Here is a 19,546-nt window from a genome sequence, read left to right as displayed (position 1 = left end):
TGGACTGAAAAAGCTAAGCATGGAGATAACACTTTCCTATCCTGGAGGCAGAAATATGTGACAAGATGAAGGGGATTTAACCTCTCAAGTCTACCGCTTCTAATCGCTGAAGCGCAGAAAATTCCATAAAGCACTTTTCAGTGAACTGTTCACAATATTAGAATTTCTTTTCCTTTGCAGACCCTTCCTGTGGCCTTTGTAAATATGCGTTTGAGACAGAGAGGTATGTAGCAGCTGAACAAAATGCCTGGAAGATTTCTGTCCCTCCTCTTCCTGCCCATTTGCATCTCTGCCTGGTTCGGATGATGTGATACTCGGAGAGACAGCTTCATCGAAGTCGTCCTTCAAGGAGACCCGTCTGGCCCAAGACCGGACGTACAGAAGTCAGGATGGCCAGTCAGCCGCCAGAGGACGCCGCTGAGTCTCAGGTCTCGGACGAGCTGGAGTGTAAGATCTGTTACAACCGGTACAACCTGAGACAGAGGAAACCCAAAGTGCTGGAGTGCTGTCACAGGGTGTGTGCCAAATGCCTCTACAAGATCATAGACTTCGGGGACTCCCCGCGCGGCGTCATCGTCTGCCCTTTCTGCAGGTTCGAGACATGCCTGCCGGACGACGAGGTCAGCGGCCTGCCCGATGACAGCAACATCCTCGTGAACTTGACTTGTGGCAGCAAAGGCAAGAAGTGCCTGCCCGAGAACCCCACGGAGCTGCTGCTGACCCCCAAGCGGCTGGCCTCGCTGGTCAGCCCTTCCCACGCGTCCTCCAACTGCCTGGTCATCACGATCATGGAGGTGCAGAGGGAGAGCTCACCGTCGCTCAGCTCCACGCCCGTGGTCGAGTTCTACAGGCCCTCCAGCTTCGACTCCGCCACCGCCATGCCGCACAACTGGACCGTGTGGAACTGCACGTCCCTGCTCTTTCAGACGTCCATCCGGGTGTTGGTATGGCTGCTGGGCTTGCTGTACTTCAGCTCCTTGCCCTTGGGCATCTACTTACTGGTATCCAAGAAGGTCACCCTCGGGGTGGTCTTCGTCAGCCTCGTCCCTTCCAGCCTCGTCATCCTGATGGTATATGGCTTCTGCCAGTGTGTCTGTCACGAATTCCTAGACTGTTTGGCACCGTCGTCTTAACCGAGACGCACGCTCAGCATTTGACACACGTTGCCACGTTTCAAGTTAGGTCATTTAGCCCATCTTTTCTCGCGTATTCTCTGTGATCGGTGCCCATGGCGTGAACAAAGCCACTGGGCATATATCTGTGGTCCGTTTTCCATCAAAATGTTGACTCAGTTGGTTCCCCTGTATGCTGGAAGTAAAAATGTTCGTTTCTACTTATGTGTTAGCAAAAAAGAAAGAGGGATCAGCTAAGCCTTCCTAGAGCCCTTCTGAGTCTTCCCAGAGAAAGGGCAGGTTCCGCTCAGAGCTGCTAGACAGACACCAGGGCCAGGCGTGTTATGCTGCCTTAGGGGTCTTTGTGGACAGTTAGGCATGAACGGATTCCTCTTCTCATCATCTTAGCCGGGGGTGGAGGGTGGTCCAAGAGTAGAGCAGCCCCGAGACACACCTGTTTGCTCAGTGCTCACCCCCGCCCCTGTCCCATTGTTGGCACTTCTGTGGATCTTCTTCAGCCTGGATGCTGGTTCCCTCTGCACATGCTCCTTGCCAAGAGGACCCTCGCCTCTTGTGTGGTTTCAGTTATGTACCTGTTTTGCCACATTACTAAAGAGAATTAAAAACATTGAGGAATTTGTGGGCTTCCCTGGTGGCGCAGTGGTTGAGAGTCCGCCTGCCGATGCAGGGGACACGGGTTCGTGCCCCGGTCCGGGAAGATCCCACATGCCGTGGAGCGGCTGGGCCCGTGAGCCATGGCCGCTGAGCCTGTGCGTCCGGAGCCTGTGCTCCACAACGGGAGAGGCCACAACAGTGAGAGGCCCGCATACAGAGAAAAAAACAAAAAAACAAAAAAAACATTGAGGAATTTGCATCAGAGTAAACTTCAAGGCAGAATGTGGCCGCTTGTTTTTGAGACACACCCTTTCCTCTACGTTTATTTTCCACTCTCCAGCCTTCTCTGAAATTCTCTCAGAGCAGTTATCGTTCATAGAGATCTGATTTGAGCTTTTCCTTAAAGCATTTTCGTTTCGTTTCTTTTTTTTTTTTTAAACCACGTTGTTCAGTCAGCCCCATCCCTTATCCTGAGTGAGGTTCCGTTTAAATTAGTTGCTATAACTTTATGTGGATTTTGTTTTTTTCCCATTGTATTTTAAATTCTATTACGGACTCAACTTAATCCCATAACAATTTGGGGTAAATTGCGGCAGTGGAAACCCAGAAACAATTCAGGAGCTGTTCAAGCTCATGGTTTGATATGCTGAGAACCTAAGTATTTTGCTGTGCTTTACTGAGCTGTACCAAAATACTCTGGTTTAGGCTTATGTGCCAGACTGTGTTGCAGTAGGTCAGGCAGAAGGATGGGCAAGAAACACGCCAAGCTGATACCCTGAATCGAAAAGATCCTTCAAGGAAGTAAGATGGAGGGGCAGAGTGCAATCCGACCATCGCCATCCCTGTTCAGTCCCTTTTAGAATGGATTCAAGTTCTTATGCAATCTAGTTCAAATAAAAGCATAAGCTATGTGACTTGAGTTAATGAACTTCTTTTCATGATGTAGGGGAAGTTGAATGTATATATTTATGAGAAGAAGTTGGTTAGCAGATTTTAGGTTTGAGGGAATAGAATGCCCACAGAAAGTAGGCAAAAAAAAAAAAAAAAAAGCTTTTTAGTCTAAAACTCATTACTGATGATAAACATTTAAATATTTATAACTCTTAGAAAGGGGCATTACTAAGACTACTTTAACTTGTTTGTGATGAAACATTTGTTGCGTGCAATACAGTGAACCGGTTCCAATCTCTTTATTCAGTAAAAAATGACACTTATTTCTAGAATAGTAGTTTGACTTTAATTCTGTAACTATTAACTTTGAGAATATGTATGCCCAGGGTAGGTATGATGGAAAATATATGTGGGTTGTGGCCCAATGAATTTAAGCCCCAGTACAGCTAAATACACTTATGATTTCACGAAATCTAGTTTAGATAGCATTGTGAATGCAATTTCCAAATATCCATTTGTACTTAGAGTAAATATAATGTTTAGGAGATGTTTCGTGGTCCGGATTTATATATTTATAAGGTTTTTAAAAAATGTTCATTTTGCCTGAAATGTAACATCAAATAAATTGATGAGTTATCGTAGGATGAGGTGTCTAGAAAGCTCTGGATATGGGTACTATGCATTTTGCTTATTTGTATAATGTCTGCAGTGCTAAATTTGTCTCTCTTTGTATTGTGATAGTCTTTTTTTTTTTTTTTTAGTTGACAGTAAGTTAATTTGGTGTTAAAGAGTTTTAAATGTATGACAACAAAAAACTCTTCGTGCTGTTGAATGAAAAAAGGACAGTGCTTCAGTCTTATTTATTGTGGTGATGTTTTGTTTGTCCATTAAATTGTTATTATTTTCAGGCTAGAAGTTTGATTTCTCTGACTGATGGTTGAAATTCAATTTTATTTTGGACTTATTTTAACATTAGATAACTGCAAACGTGAGCTTTCAAAAACACTGATTAAGCTAATCCCTTTGTCATACGAAGGAAGATTCTGACAAAGCTGATTTGCTCCATCCTACTTCTAAAAGGCCTTCATACCTTTTTTTTAAAGAAAAAAAGGAAAAAATAGGAAAGATGAAATAAAAACATTGTCTTTATAATAAAAATTTTTGGTTTTAATTTGTTTGATTTGTTTTCCAGATTTTGCCGAGCTACTCAGCAAAATAGAATCCATTTTAGTTAGGAATTCACTAATCTTGTGTGATCTGGGCAAGTTTAAAAAAATTACCTGATAATTAAATATGACCAGTGTTAGGCAAAGTAGAAATAATTTGGGACTATGTAGCAGTCTTATGCTTACGATAATTAGTGAATTGGCACCACGTGTTAATTGAGAGTAATGGTTTCCTTCACTTCTGAAATCTACATAAATGAGGAAAGACCTGTTAAGGAAAACAGTTACCTGTGCTAGTCATCACCTAAGGTGTGAACTCATGCTTATCTGCTGAGAGACCCTCAAGTGATGTGCATTTGCCTGATTGTAAAGAGATACTAGGCTTCCAAGACACCCTGAGTTTGAAGACATTTCTTAATCCGCCAACCAGGTAGACGTGGAAACCAAAGGAATCCTGTGTTGATAGGCAAACTGACAGTCATTATAAATATGAGCCCTGTGAGTCCTGGGATGTAGAAGAGATGGAAATTAGTTAACCTGAAAGAGTATATTGGAGGCAAATTACGGTTCTACCTGTGTCTGCATTTTGGGGGAATTGTTCTCTTTTCACTCTTCTTGGTAATAATAAATACTTGCCCTAATTCTTTTGAAACACTGCAGAAGCACCACAAATTATTCCAGAACCTTCCTCAAAACCAATGAGCAGTTTGGTTAAAAGTAAGATCCCTGAAAAAGTTTAACCGTTTGCGCTTGAACTTGAGTCTTGTATGTTTTCCACCTCTTTACCCCTATGTTAGATGTCTACTTCTCTTTGCCTCAGATCTTTTATGAATTTTTACTCCTCTGTGAGATGCTAGACTATTGGGTCTTCCCTTCAAGTTTAGGTTTGTGTGAAAGAGAAGAAGAATAATAGTGTAGTAGTAGTAATATTGCAGGTAACTAAATGTTAAAATTTGAGTAACTTCCAAGTGAGTCCTGGAGACAATACAGATTCAGCTCGATTGCTTACAGCATTTAAATCTGTGTTATAATCCAAATCTAAGTATACTCAGTGTACAGATAATCTATGGTTCTGACATGAAGGTGCTTTAATGGAAATTTTTTTTAAATTATGTCCTGAATATTTTGTGTACTAAGTAGGAACAGGTGCTAATATATCTGTAAAAGTGGTTGAACCTTGATTTAATTAAACATTCAATTACATGGAACAATTACTCTATATAAGCATTTTAATTAATCAGAAGTTTATAGATTTGCAACATATTAACATTTTCCCTTTAAATTTCACAAGAGAAAAGAATATGCTGTTAGTAAGTCATTTTAGACCTTGGTTTTGCCACACGTGAAGTGTGATGGTTTAGGCATGAAAGTTTCTTTCAATCTTCAGATTCATTTGCCCCAGATCAGCGGTCTGGCCTGAAGACTTACATTTGGGAGTCGTTGGCATTTCAATAGCAACTGAAGCTAAGGGAATAGAGAAATGGAGAGTGAGAGGCAGCAGAGGGCCAAGGCCGAGCTCTGAGGCTGTAACTTTGAAGGATCAGCAGAGGATCCAGCAAAGGGACTGCCTAGGAGCAGCCAGAGCGAGGGAGGTGGGAGAGGCATGGAAATTGGGGCACGTGTGGTCACCGGAGCCGAGAGACAGAAGGTAGAATTAGGATTACTAGGTGAACACAGATTCGTATGTTAAAAGATTTTTCAAGCTTTTTTCATGAAGTTTTAAAATTATACAGAAAAGTTGAGAGAATCCTATAGTGATCACTAGTACACTAACCACTTAGAGTTATCAACAGTCAACCTTTTGTTATATCTGTTTTTTCTCTCTCTCCCCTAAGCATAAGGGACTTACTCTAACTAAAATATCATTACTATATCTAAGACCATTAAAAAATACTTTTGTGGGCTTCCCTGGTGGCGCAGTGGTTGAGAGTCCGCCTCCCGATGCAGGGGACACGGGTTCGTGCCCCGGTCCGGGAAGATCCCACATGCCGCGGAGCGGCTGGGCCCGTGAGCCATGGCCGCTGAGCCTGCGCGTCCGGAGCCTGTGCTCCGCAACGGGAGAGGCCACAGCAGTGAGAGGCCCGTGTACCCCCCCCCCCAAAAAAAAAAAAGAGTATCTTATTAAAGCAGTTGTTCTGAAATATATGACATGGAACGTATCCAGGTAGGTGGTCCAAGAGAGGACCTCCTGGCTGTGCATGTTTGAGTAGCTGTGCACACTGTATCTTCTTCTTAGAGATGCTCACTGAGCATCAGCCCAGTGAAGTGTTCAAGACATTCAGATAAAGAAACCTACTTAGCAATTTAATCCAATGTTTTCTCAAACTTAGTTTTTCTCAAAACATCGATTGATATTGTGTGGAATGAGTGCTCTGTGGAGCCCATTTTGTGAAATTTTCACTGGAAAATTGATAAAACAGTCACAATGTGGACTCTGCCTACAGATGCAAATCACAGGGCCAGTACATGAATTAAGAAGGCAGTCGAGAAGACAGTCATAATTAGACAGTAGGTCCGAGTAGAATGGTGAAATGCAAAGCAGGACAGGAACAGGCTGACAGTAGCAGCGGCAGTAAAATGTCGATAATTTCACTTGTTTCCAAATTAAACAATTCACATTCTTATTGAAGTTTTATGGAATGACATGTTCAAACTATGCCTCTCGCCCAGCATCCGCATTCACATTACATGTAGGGAAGTAGCTAAATACATGCAGAAGGAGGGTGCAAGCAGAATAAACTACTGGTTATTTTTTGAGCCTATGAAACTTCCCCAGTTAATTCTCAAACAATGGAACACAAGGTTCCACATTTTGAAAAACATGTACCAGACTTAAAGTTTTGATCATCGAGTGTTAGGGCTGGAAAGATTTCTAAGATTCCAGCCCAGCTGCTTTATTTCACGGACTGTAAAACTCTGAGAAAAGGTCAAAGGAGTCATGTGAGAAGTGCTAGAGCCAGGTTCTAACCAAGGCCTTTGAAGTCCAAGTCTGCTTTTTACCCTACACGTCCCTGCTGCTGAGTCAACATCGGCCAACTTCTGTTTTCCACATGGATTATGAAATTATGGGCAACCAATATGCAGCTGGACAGACATTATCTTATTCCTAGAAGTCATATCTAGCTGTAAAAATATGTAATGAAGACAAGAAATAATCATCAGAATTATTCAACTTCCTCCTATTTCCTAGAGAAGTAAGATCAACGCATTTGGTTACTAAAAACTTATCTGTAAAACAAACATGAAGAGCTTTATCACACACAAGCAGGCAGATAGCTGTGGTCATTAGGAGAAAGAAAGGGGTATTGAGGTGAAAGGTTACTACATGTGACAAATTATCAGGATCTGGAGACTCTCACATCTATCTCTTCTTTCCATATTGGTAAAGAAAAATATTATTCTGTTAAGGAAAAGATTATTCAATGACACTTGTTGGAGAAGAGCAAAGCAGACTTTATTTAAGGGGGAGCCGTCGAGATGGGTGTAGGGACCACTGTAATGGGGTCTTGCAGTGGGGGAGAGACTGGACTCATCTCCAACTCCAACAAGATTAAGTGGAAATTTATATCCAAGGAAGAGAGTGGACATCAGTGGCTAGAAAATTACTAAGAGGAGACATCAGGGGTCAGGGGGATTCTTGTTAGACGGGTCTCAACAGAAACCTTGCTGAAAGCAGGCCAGAGTGATGATATCAAGGCTGGTCCAATACCAAGGGGAGGGGATTTTCGCTCAACAAATTTGGCAGAATTCTTGTTCAAAATGGAGGCTTTGAGGTCAGAGAAGGAAGCCCAAAGTCAGGCTTAGTGGAGCAGGGGACGCAGGGGAGCCTGATTAGGCTATGGAGAGAGTCTTTGTCAATATGTACCGTCCTCATTTAGACCCTTACCTGGATGGTCACAATGGTCTTTGAGGCAATTTTCCTGCATGGTGAATAGGGATTCTCTATGCCATTCTGGCCTCCTCAGCCTCTGGAATGACTCTCACATCTGGGAAGATGCTCCTCTGATGCCTGGTCCCTCAGTGCCTGGACCTCAGCTCCAGTGACTGGTCCTCCTTCCCCGCCCCCCACCCCCTCCCATTCTCACCATCCATTCATACTCTTGAAGGGCTCACAATTGGCTTTGACTACCACAACTGTAATGAAACTGATTTCTCAAAGGGACTGATAACTTTTTAAAGAGTAACTTCTGTTTTCACCAAAGTTATACATGTTCATGGTGTTAAAAGCTAAATGTATATATTTATTATATGGACATATAATAAAAACAGGTGCCTTTGACCCATCCCTCCCTGTCCTCTAAAGGCCACCACTTTCTTCTCTAAAATCTTTTCTTCCTCTTAACTTGCATATTTCTGAAAACTACACTCATGTGATAATTATTTAAAATTTTTAAAAATTCTAGTCATTATCTACTGTCTGTTGTGGAAAATGAGGATTTAGTTTCCTACCACCTGCCCTCTACTGCACACACACACACCACACACACACGCGTTGCACTTCTCTACATCTTCTCAATATACTTGTATCATCACATTTGTAGGTAAAATCAATATTCAGTGCTTAGATCTTTAATGACTATGTAATATTGTTCATAGGTGAGATAATAGTATATTGTGAATACATTTTCTTTCTTTTAAAAACAGCTTTTTTGAGGTATAAATGATATACAAAAAAACCTGGACACGGACTTCCCTGGTGGTGCAGTGGTTAAGACTCCGAGCTCCTAATGCAGGGGACCCGGGTTCAGTCTTTGGCCAGGGAACTAGATCCCCCATGCAACTAAGCGTTCGCATGCCACAGCTAAGGAGCCCACCAGCCGCAACTAAGGAGCCCGCCTGCCGCAACTAAGGAGTCCATGTGCCACAACTAAGGAGCTGGTGAGCCGCAACTAAAGGAGCCCGCCTGCCACAACTAAGACCTGGCACAACCAAATAAATAAATTAATTAATTAATTAATTAATTTTAAAAACCCTGAACATTTTAATGTATACAATGTGATGAGTTTGGAGGTGTGTATATACCTGTGAAACCATCACCACACTCAAGGTAATAACCAAATCCATCACCTCTGGTAATTTCCTCTTGTTCCACCTCCGTTTTCGTAGTAAGAACACTTCACCTGAAATTTACTCTCAATAACACTGAGCCGTTAACGGGAGGCGCAGGGTTGTAGGGCACGTCTCTAGCATGTAGTCCTCTTGGATACTGAGCGGTAACTCCCTGTTTCCCCAGTCCCTCAGCCCCTGGAAACCACCCCCATTTTCTTTCTTTTACAATTTGTAGTTTTCCCTGGAATTAATTGCCTCATTAAAAAATGTACTTCACTTTCTCTGCACTTATAACTGGATCATCCTTGGAGTCTCTGACTACTGAAAAGCCTTTCCTTCCTCTCAAACAGGATGGATAATCTGCCCGTTTACCCTCCTGCAGCCCTGTGTCATCTTGACCTCATCTAGATTAGTTGCTTTCTGCACAGCTGTCATCCAGGGACTTCCTTTCATCCTGGGAATCCTCTTTGCTTAAATCACATGCTATCTTTTTCTTGGTTGATTCATTTTTTGATGAAGCACATTGTCTGGCAGCTTGCAGGGGGAAAAAGGCATAAGAGGTAAACTCTTTAAGACCTGGTATATCTGAAAAATATCCTTATGCTAGCCTTAGGCTTGATTGATCCTGTGTTTAGAAGTCATTCTCTCTTGTTGCTTCTTTGCCATGCAACCCCAGTTTGCTATGGAGAAGTTCTACAGTATTCTAGTCTTGGAGCCTTTGTATGTGATTTTTTTTTTTTCACTGTGGAAACTGTTAGTGTCTTTTTTTTTTTTTTTGTCCACGTTGTTCTGAAATTTCACAGTGAAAAACTGTTATACATTCATTTTCTCCCCCATTTATTATGCTAGGTGTTCAGTAGACCCTTTCTATGTGGAAATTTATTCCTTTGGTTCTAGAAATAGTTTTGTATTCGTTTTTACAAAGTACCCTACCCTCTATTTTTTTCTCTTCTAGTTTCTGGAACGCATGTTGGTCAGCTTTTGAACCTTCCTGATTGATCTTCTAGTTTGCTTATCCTTTCTCTCCTATTTCTCATCTCTTTCATTTTTGATCTAATTTCCTAGAACTTTTCTCAATTTTATCTATCAGCCCTTCTCTTTAATTTTGTTTGCCATCATTTTAAATTTCTTAGAGTGCTTTCTTGTTCTCTGAATGTTTCTGTTCTTTTTTTTAAACAGCAGTCTCCTCATTTCATGAGCACATTATCTTTGTACCTCAGTGAGAATATTCATTCTAGAATTTTTATGTGTTCTTTTGTTCCCTGCATCATCCGTTTCCTCCAAGTTAATTTGGTCTGTTTCCTTTGGTCTCTGTCTTGCATGGAGAACCATCCCTCATTTGTCTGATCCTTGGCTGTCTTTTCAGTTTAGTGAAGAGCTAAACACACCGGTTGGAAACTGTACACATGGCTGGGGCTTGTCAACTGATGGGCCTCTGGGGATGGTCCTCCTGTTTCATTGACGGATGCTTAGTTCTCATTCCATCTAGGTCTTTCTTTTAAGTTGATGAGTCTCTCCACAGAGGAAATGCTGGCTGCCAGTGTTTTGGAAGCTGAGTGAGGGGAGGAAGGTGTCAGATCCCCTTTTCAGTACGTAGCCTGTCATTTAATACCTCTGTTCTCAGTAGGACTCCGGACCTCCATCCCCAGGTGCTCCCTGTGCCTCTGGAGAAAGACTTTCTCTGATGCAACCCCTTTTAGAAAGAAAGCCTTCATCTTCAGCAAGCCGGGGAGGAGACAAGAGGACCTGGGAGGGTAATTTCCTCTGTGCCAACTCTCAACAGCTCTGTGACCCCATCTTCAGAGATGGTGCCTCTTTTCTCGAGCTTTTCCGAGGTTCTGGTTCATGCATCAACTTGCTTCTTTTTGACATCCTTCTTCTCCTTTGCTACCACTCCTGCAGGCTTAGGGGCAGCTTCCAGTAAAATGTATGCTCGCTATATTTATTAGCTGCGGTGATTCCAAATGAGCTTCCATGGGTTCCAGAAATTTTAGAACTTTTTCTTATAATGTGGTCGAGGTATATATACAACACAATGAAGGTTAAACTTTAAAAAAGCCCATGTACTGTCATATACTGATTCCCCCTGAAACATGGATGGAGTCCCTTGGAGTTCAGAATTGCAAGAGACACCCATCCTCGGTAGCAATCTCACCAAAGAGAAAAATTTTTTATCAGTGGGTGTTATTATCATCTCACTATATTAGGGGGTGAAAAATTGGGCAGAGCAGCCTGGTAGATTTTTTAAAAGCTTACTCTTTCCTATATTTAATGGAGAAATGGGGAAAATCGTTGCTGGTTTAGAAATTATTTTTAATAGAATTTGAATAGCCATGAGCAGAAACCATTTTCTTTTTTAACTTACGTCTAATAAACATTCCATAGCCCTTAGGGTAGAAAATAACTCTCTAGCAGTAATGAGACCTAACACTTGCCATGATTAATGACCACATAAACTGAAAATCTCAGATCATCAAAGTCAGTATTTTTCTTTTAAAAGGTTTACTGCGGCCAAGCTCTTCATCAAAATCTATTTTGCAAGATGCTGATATTCTAATATGAAATTCAGAAATAATTAAGCATTTGTCAGACATCATTTGTTTTCAGTTACACAGGGAAATGTGAGGCTGGAGTCTGTTGCCTGTAAAAGTATTTGACACATTGGTACATCAGCTAATTACTGCTTAGAGCTGGGTTGCAAAATGATAACATGCTATACATTAAGCACTACTAAAGCGGAAGTGATATCTTCTGTTGAGCAATTAAGTCGTTTCCTGCACTTGTTAAGTTGCCTTGTGCTTATGAATCAAGACCCCTGAGGAATCTGAGGCTCTGAGGCCCTGTTCCCTCTTCCTGTAGCATGTGTTTATGGAGGCCTGCGATGACAGTCCTGTCTGGGATTTACTGGACACTTGTGAACCATGTGCCTTAGGTTCCTGATCTCAGTCAATCGTCACAGCAGTTATCTTAATATCTCCATCTAGCAGCTAAATTCAGGATGCTACCAGGTGAAAAGTGAAAGTTTTCTTCTCCCAAATCCACCTGCACTTCCTAGAAGTATTCCTTTTAGCCATTAAATTTTTTTTAAAAAACATATCTCCTTTACACAGTACTTCTTGATTCCCCTAAGAAGGCAAATATTTAACTCACATTACCTGCTACTTTCTCTTCTCTCCAGTTTTATTAGTTATGCCATTTCTAGTCTTTCTGTTGATTATGTTTATAACTTAATATATATACTTCAACTCCCAGGCTTATTTCTCCATGACTGGCTGCATTTTCATGTTCCCGAAACTCTTAGATCCAAGCTTTTTGTTGATTTGGGATGGAGACTCTGAGGAAGGCTTAATGCCAAGCTTCTGAGCAACATTAAGTAAATATTTCTTAAATAAACTTTTTCTTTTAGAAAAATTTAGACAATTATATAGAGAGTCCCCATAGACTCCACTTCTAATTTCCTCTTATTAATATCTAATATTATATGGTACACTTGTCACAATTAATGACCAATATTGATACATTATTATTAACTACAGTCTATACTTTATTTGGATTTCCTTGGTTTTGCCTTAATGTCCTTTTTCTGTTCCAGGCTCCCATCCAGGACACCACATTACATTTAGTTGCCATGTTTGCTTAGGTGCCTGTTGGCTGTGGCAGTTTCTCAGACTTTCCTTGTTTTTGACGACCTTGAAAGCTTTAAGGAGACTGACAAGTAGTTCTAAGGAGTCCTTAGCAGTTTTAAGAGCTTTGGGTGTTGTGTACAATGTCCCTCAAGTAAAATTTGTCTGAAGTTTTTCTTGTGATTAGATTGGGGTTTGGGGTTTGGGGGAGGAATATTGCAAAGATAAAGTGCCATTTTCATCACATCATATCATGGTCCGTACTGTCAACATGACTTTTTATGGTGGGTATGGGCCTTGATCACATGGCTGAGGTAACATTTGTTAGATTTCTCTGCTTTAAATTTACTCTTTTTTTCACGGATGCTGATTTTGGGGTTGTACCTAAAAATTCCTCACCAAATCCAAGATCACCTAGATTTTCTCCTTTGTTTTATTCAAAAAGTTTTATGGGGACTTCCCTGGTGGTCCAGTGGTTAAGAATCCGCCTTCCAATGCAGGGGACGTGGGTTCGATCCCTAGTCAGGGAACTGAGATCCCACATGCCTCAGGGCAACTAAGCCCAAGGGCTGCAACTACTGAGCCCTCGTGCCACAACAAAAGATCCCATATGCCACAACTAAGACCTGATGCAACCAAAAATAAAAATAAATAAAAAAATTAATATTTTTTAAAATGTTTCATGGTTTTATGTTTTACATTTAGGTCTATGATTCGTTTTCAGTTAATTTTTGTGAAAAGCTTAAGGTCTGTATATAGATTTTTTTTTTTTTTTTGTATATGGATATCCAATTATTCCAGAATCATTTGTTAAAGACAATCCTTTCTCCACTGAATTGCCTTTGCTCTTTTATCAAAGATCTGTTGACTATATTTGTAGTTCTTCATTTCTGGAGAAAACATGAAAGAATGTTGAAATGTCTTTCAACATTAGGTATGCTGCTATGTAGAGTTTTACAGATGCTCCATCAAGTTGAAATAATTCCCCTCTCCCAGTTTGCTGAGAGTTTTTATCATGAATGTGTGCTGGATTTTGTCAAATGCAATTTCTGAATCAATTGATACAATTGTATGATTTTTCTTCTTTAGCCTGTTGATGTGGTGGATTACATTGATTGATTTTTCAAATGTTGAACCAGCCTTGTATACTTGGAATAAATCCCACTTGGTCCTGGTATATAATTTTTACACATCGTTGGATTTCATTTACTATTTTGTAGAGTGGTTTTGCGTCTACGTTCATGAGAGATATTGGTCTGTATTTTTTCTTTCTTATAAGGTCTTTATCTGGTTTTGGTTTTGGAGTAATGCTGGCCTCGTAAAATAAGTTACAAAGTAGTCCCTCTGCTTCTATTTTCTGGAAGGGATTGTGGAGAATTGGCATAACTTCGTTTTTTAAATGTTTGGTAGGATAACCAGAAAACCTTTTGAAGTTGGTGCTTCTTCTTTTTGGAAGGTTATTCATTATTGTTTTGATTTCTTTAACAGATATAGGGTTATTCATGTGATTTTCATGTGATTTTTGTGTATTCTTCTTATGTGATTTTTGGTAGTTCTGTTGAAAGCTAGACATTTTGTATTACTTACTAGGAACTGAGGTAAATAGGCAAAACTTCAAGGACTTCATATTATCAATATAACCGTGTTTGAATTTGTTAGCCTGGCAGTCAAACACCTCCATATTTTGGCTTCAATCTAGCATTTCATCCTTCTCTTCAAACAATAATTTCATTTATTGAACACATACTATTTATAAGTGTTTAACACAAAAACACTGGTAGGCATATATAAATATCCCACTTTTACAGATGTGAACTTTAGATGCAGCCAAGTGGAATAACTTGCCATGGTTACCTAGATAGTAAATGACTAAGCCCGGACTGGATGTCCTGTCTCTCTGGTCTCTGAATCCCATATTTTTTCTCACTAGACCTTAATGTTTATTCCCTTGATCAAGTCCTCAAGTCTAGCCCAGTCAAATTTGTCTGTTCATCATCCCCCAAACATGCTAATAGCTCTTGCTGTCCTCCTTGGAATGCCTTGCCCATCTGTATCAGTGATGGAATAGCCAACAAAATAATAAAATAATAAATGCATAGTTATTTCATATTACAGAAAATGTGGAGGTGAGCAGTCCCAGAGTGGACAGAATGGCTCTGCAACGTCACCAGTGACCCAGACTTGTTCATCCTTGTGCTCTGCTGTCTTCATCATCTTGGTGATGCCACCCATACTGTTCACTAAAAGGATGATTCAGCTTTCAGAATCGTATCTGTAAAGGACAGGAATCCAAGCAGAAAGAAAGGGAATGGGTAGAGGGAAGAAAATATTTCCCAGAATTTTAGAAAAACAGGACCCTAAACTCATCCCTAGATCCATCAGCTGCACAGAGAGCAGGATTGTTGTAAGACATGGTTTATTTTCCAGAATATGCACATGGTTGTCCCAACAAAATCAGGGATCTAGAAGCAACGAGGAAGGGGAGAATGACTTTGGAGTCCAACCTCCAGGTCTGCCAGCCCATCCATCCTTTAAGGTCCAGATCAAGCATCATTCTCTGCCCCACGATCTCCTCCCCACACCACACGGCATGGTCTCTTTTTGCACAGAATGTCTCTAGAGCTTTAAATTATTTACTGTCTTGTATGTTGAGTTATCTTTTCAAGACTATATCTATTCTTCAAAAGTATCTTAACATGTGCCTTGTAAAAAGAAACTATGTCTTATGCATCACTTACACACTAAACATTTGCTTGAGCACCAAACGTGGTCTGCTTAGCAAAATCACCTGATAGGCTACATATAGTTCTTCTTTTTTTTTAAATTTATTCAAGTAGAGTTGATTTACAATGTTGTGTTAATTTCTTCTGTACAGCAAAGTGATTCAGCTATATATATATATATATATATATATATATATATATATATATACCCACTCTTTTCATATTCTTTTCCCTTATGGTGTATCACAGGATATTGAATATAGTTCCCTGTGCTATACAGTAGGACCTTGTTGTATATCCATTCTATATATAGTAGTTTGTTACGTATAGTTCTTTATGGCTTGGATATCTAAACTCCTTATCTTGTCTCTTCTCACATGTATAAAAGAAAGATTTGAGAAAATACATAGTTTTGAAAATGATGAACATATAAAATTGTTTTTGTAGTACGTGATATACAGAAAGAGTAAGTAGACCTTGAAAATAAGAGTCTAATCTTCTGAAGTCAAGAGAAGTCTCATTCAGGAGCAAAGTGGTTTAAAAGGCTGTGGTTTTGTAATACAGCATCTTTCCCTCTATTGTAAGAAACTGAAAAAAAAAGGAAAAAGCATTTTTCATTCATCACTTTGACGGTATTATGTGACACATTGAGATAATGACATCAGTTAAGAAGAAACTTTGAGAAATCAACAGACCAAGTTGTTGGCTGAAGGGCTGTGTTTTGGGTGTAAACATGCAACTGTGGCTTTTCAAAATTCCAAGCACTCATTAAAATAAGATAGGCTGAGGGAGCAGCAGGATTATAGGCTGTTTCACAGAGTAGTCAGTGGTTTGGAGAAGAGGAAAGAAGACTGGGGCTGGGGCCGTTGATGGTGTTAAGATGCTACTTCCACTCCCAGGATCTGAGCAATCTGCTTGGTGTTCATTTCTTGCAAGATCATCTGGGGTGGTTATAATTTTTACTTCCATAAAATAGATCAGAATTTTATTTCTCAATCCTAAGGAGAAAAATCACTTACTACTGCTATAAATCAGATACTGAATAGGGTAATTTATACACATCATTCTTATTTAATTCTTCTAGCAACCCAACAAAATAGGTGATATTATCCCCTTTGTACTGATGGAGAAATGGATAGTGCAGTTGCCCAAGGTTACAGAGCAATGGTAGACCTGAGGCTCTTCCCTCCAGATTCTAAAATCTGAGTTTTTTCCCCCATTTTTGTGTGTGTGTGTGTGGTATGCGGGCCTCTCACTGTTGTGGCCTCTCCCGTTGCGGAGCACAGGCTCCGGACGCGCAGGCTCAGCGGCCATGGCTCACGGGCCCAGCCGCTCCGCGGCATGTGGGATCTTCCCAGACCGAGGCACGAACCCACGTCCCCTGCATCGGCAGGCGGACTCTCAACCACTGCGCCACCAGGGAAGCCCTCCCCCATTTTTTTGAAAGCAGTTATTCTCCACCTTGGCTGCACATTAAAAATCACCTGGAAGCCTTAAAATCCCTTACCTTCCAGGCCACATCCCAGATGAATTTAATCAGACTCTCTGGAGTTGGGACCCAGGGGCCTCACCAATTCCAACGTGGAGCGAAGTTTGAGAACCAGTGTCTTCCGAAGCTGGCTTATGCAAAAGAGGTATGGAAATGCTAGAATTAGGATTTACTGATTTTAAACTTATTAACATAAGTGTGGGGAGGTGAATAAAACACTAATCTGGGGTTCATCTTACCATTTGCTCATTATGAGGCCTTGGGAAGTCATAAATGAAAAAAATTTCATTTGTAGAAAAGTACAGAGAATAGCATAATGAACATGTGTGAACCCACTTCCCAGCTCCGTCCAATTTCAATTCAATCTAAAGTTCAGCTGTATTCGTTTCATTTTTTTCTTAATAATTAAAATGATACATATGCATTAGAAACCCCCTATGTTCCTGACCCCAATACCCTCTGTCTCCAAATGTGTTTATCATTTCCATGCACCCTTTAGTACTCTTACTGTATTCGTACAATGTATGTATGAATTAAAGTGTATGTGTTTTCAAATTGTGTAAAAATGGCACACATACCACACAACTTTGTGCAACTTCATTGTTTCTGTTGTTGTTTAGTGTTGTGTTTTTGAGATTTATCCATGTTGACATAGGGGCTGTGTAGTATTCCATTGCATGTACGGCAAATTACTTACCTACCCTGCTGCTGATGGATATTTGAATTGTTTCCAATTATTTGCCATTAAACACAAGCTGGCAAAGATTTTTTTTCTTTTTGGCCATACTGCATGGCTTGTGGGATCTTAGTTCCCTAACCACAGATTGAACCTGGATCTCAGCAGTGAGAGCATGGAGTCCTAACCACTGGACCATCAGGGAATTCCTTGAACATTCCTGATTAAACATCTCCTTGTGCAAATGTGCAGCAGTTCCTAGGAAATACGCTGAAAAGAAGAATTATTATTGGGTTGAAAGGTATGCCTGTTCTCAACCTCACTAGACTTGGCCAAGTTGCTTTTCAAGTGTAGTTTTCCTTTACATCCTTGACAATCATAGGTATTATCAAATTTTACATTTTTACCAAATTGACCAGTGTGAAATGGCTTAAATTGCTTTAATGGACAGTTCTCCAATTACTAAAGGATTTCAACAGTTTTTCTCTATGTTTATTGTCTTTTCACACCTTTTGCCTATTTTTCTTTTGGCTTGTTTGTCTTTTCTCTATTGATCTTTAGGGTATTTTTATGTATGTTCTACACTAATCTCTTGTCAGTTATACACACTGCAAGTATCTTTTCCAGTTTGTGGCTTACCTCTTCAATTTATGGTGTGTATTGGAGAACAGATGACTTTAAGCTGGATGCAGTCAAATACATTGATCTTTTCCGTTATGGTTTATAATTTTTAAAAACCTTCAAAAGAAGTCTTTCCGTACTCTGATGTCAGAGAAATATTTGCCTTTTCAAAACTTTTATAGTTTTCACATCTAGATCTTTACTCACCTGGAGTTTAATTGGGGATTTATTTTTGTATTAGTTAGGAGGAAGCTAGGTTATACGGAAGAAACCAACAACCCCAAATCTCAGAGGTTTAACCTCCAATTTATGTCTCATGACGCTGTTGTCCACTGTGGGTGTGCTGGGTCTCTGCTCATCACTGTCCCTCAGGGAGCCAGACTGATGGAAGCTTGTCTAGACAGGGGCATCCAGGATCCCGGAAGCAGGGAGCGGAATGTGGCAGGTCACACACTGTGCTTGAAGGTGACACACAGGTCTTCTGATCACATTTCAGTGGCCACAGCAAGTCACGTGACCATGTATGTCTAACTTCAGAAGGGACGGGAGGTGCAACCCCATCCTGGGTCCAGAAGGAGAGAATTGGAGTATTTGATAAATAAAATTAATTTTTTTATTGGAATAATCAATTCTCTCAACACCATTTGGGAAGAGTCCATGCTTTCCTGATTGATCTGTAACACCGCCTCTGTCATGCATCACGTTTCTACGTGTTTGTTTCTGGCTTTCTCTTGGGCAGCATTGTTCCATGATACCACATCATTTTTTTTTTTTTTTTTTTTTTTGCTGTATGCGGGCCTCTCACTGCTGTGGCCTCTCCCGTTGCGGAGCACAGGCTCCGGACGCGCAGGCTCAGCGGCCATGGCTCACGGGCCCAGCCGCTCCGCGGCATGTGGGATCCTCCCGGACCGGGGCACGAACCCGTGTCCCCTGCATCGGCAGGCGGATTCTCAACCACTGCGCCACCAGGGAAGCCCAATACCACATCATTTTAATCACAACAGCTCCACAAGCTGTTGATCTCATATCTTACAGTGAAAGAGCCCTAACCTTGGTCATCACCTTTAAAACTGGCTCAGCTGCTCTCGATCCTTTGCTTTTCCTATGAATTTCTAAACCAGTTTGTCAAATTTTATGAAATTCCTCCAGGATTTTGCCTAGTGTTCCCCAGCAAGCAAATACTGGTGCCAGAGTATGAACTTAGATCTCTCCGATCCCCATGTGAAAAAGACATTGACCTGTCAGCCTAGGAACTGACGCCAGCAGGTGAGGACAGTGTACTTGGCTTGCTTGGGTCTTACAGCACCCAGCAGAGTAGGGACAGAATTTCTCATCAGCATCCAGAGCCAGGCATTCTGGAAATGAAATCTGTTTGCCACCTCTTCCGGAGGCATTGATCTCCGATCATGAGTCACTCAGCCCCCAGGCGCCCCCTTGCAGCTGGCTCAGAAGGATTCATCAGCTCCATCACTCGGTTGTTTCTCCCTGGGGCAAATGGTCAGTGTATGTACAACAAATGCTTATTGAATCAGACTGAAGGGAGATGGCAGCAACTGAGCCCTCAGTTCGTCCTGAAATATG

At 40.9% G+C, this 19,546-nt stretch overlaps 1 protein-coding gene across 1 annotated transcript; it reads left to right on the top strand.

Annotated features, from left to right (window-relative positions):
* Window positions 1-389: 389 nt before the first annotated feature.
* RNF182 (ring finger protein 182) lies at window positions 390-1,133 on the top strand (the record flags this gene model as incomplete). The annotated part of the gene is made up of 1 exon (XM_082639101.1): window positions 390-1,133. The coding sequence occupies one exon, from the start codon at window positions 390-392 to the stop codon at window positions 1,131-1,133; it is 744 nt and encodes a 247-aa protein (XP_082495227.1).
* Window positions 1,134-19,546: the final 18,413 nt, after the last annotated feature.

This window comes from Mesoplodon mirus, assembly GCF_964341445.2.
Source record: "Mesoplodon mirus genome assembly, chromosome: 12".
NCBI lineage: Eukaryota > Metazoa > Chordata > Mammalia > Artiodactyla > Ziphiidae > Mesoplodon > Mesoplodon mirus.
The sequence above is the reverse complement of the archived record's forward strand: the minus strand, read 5'-3'. Positions and strand labels throughout refer to the sequence as shown.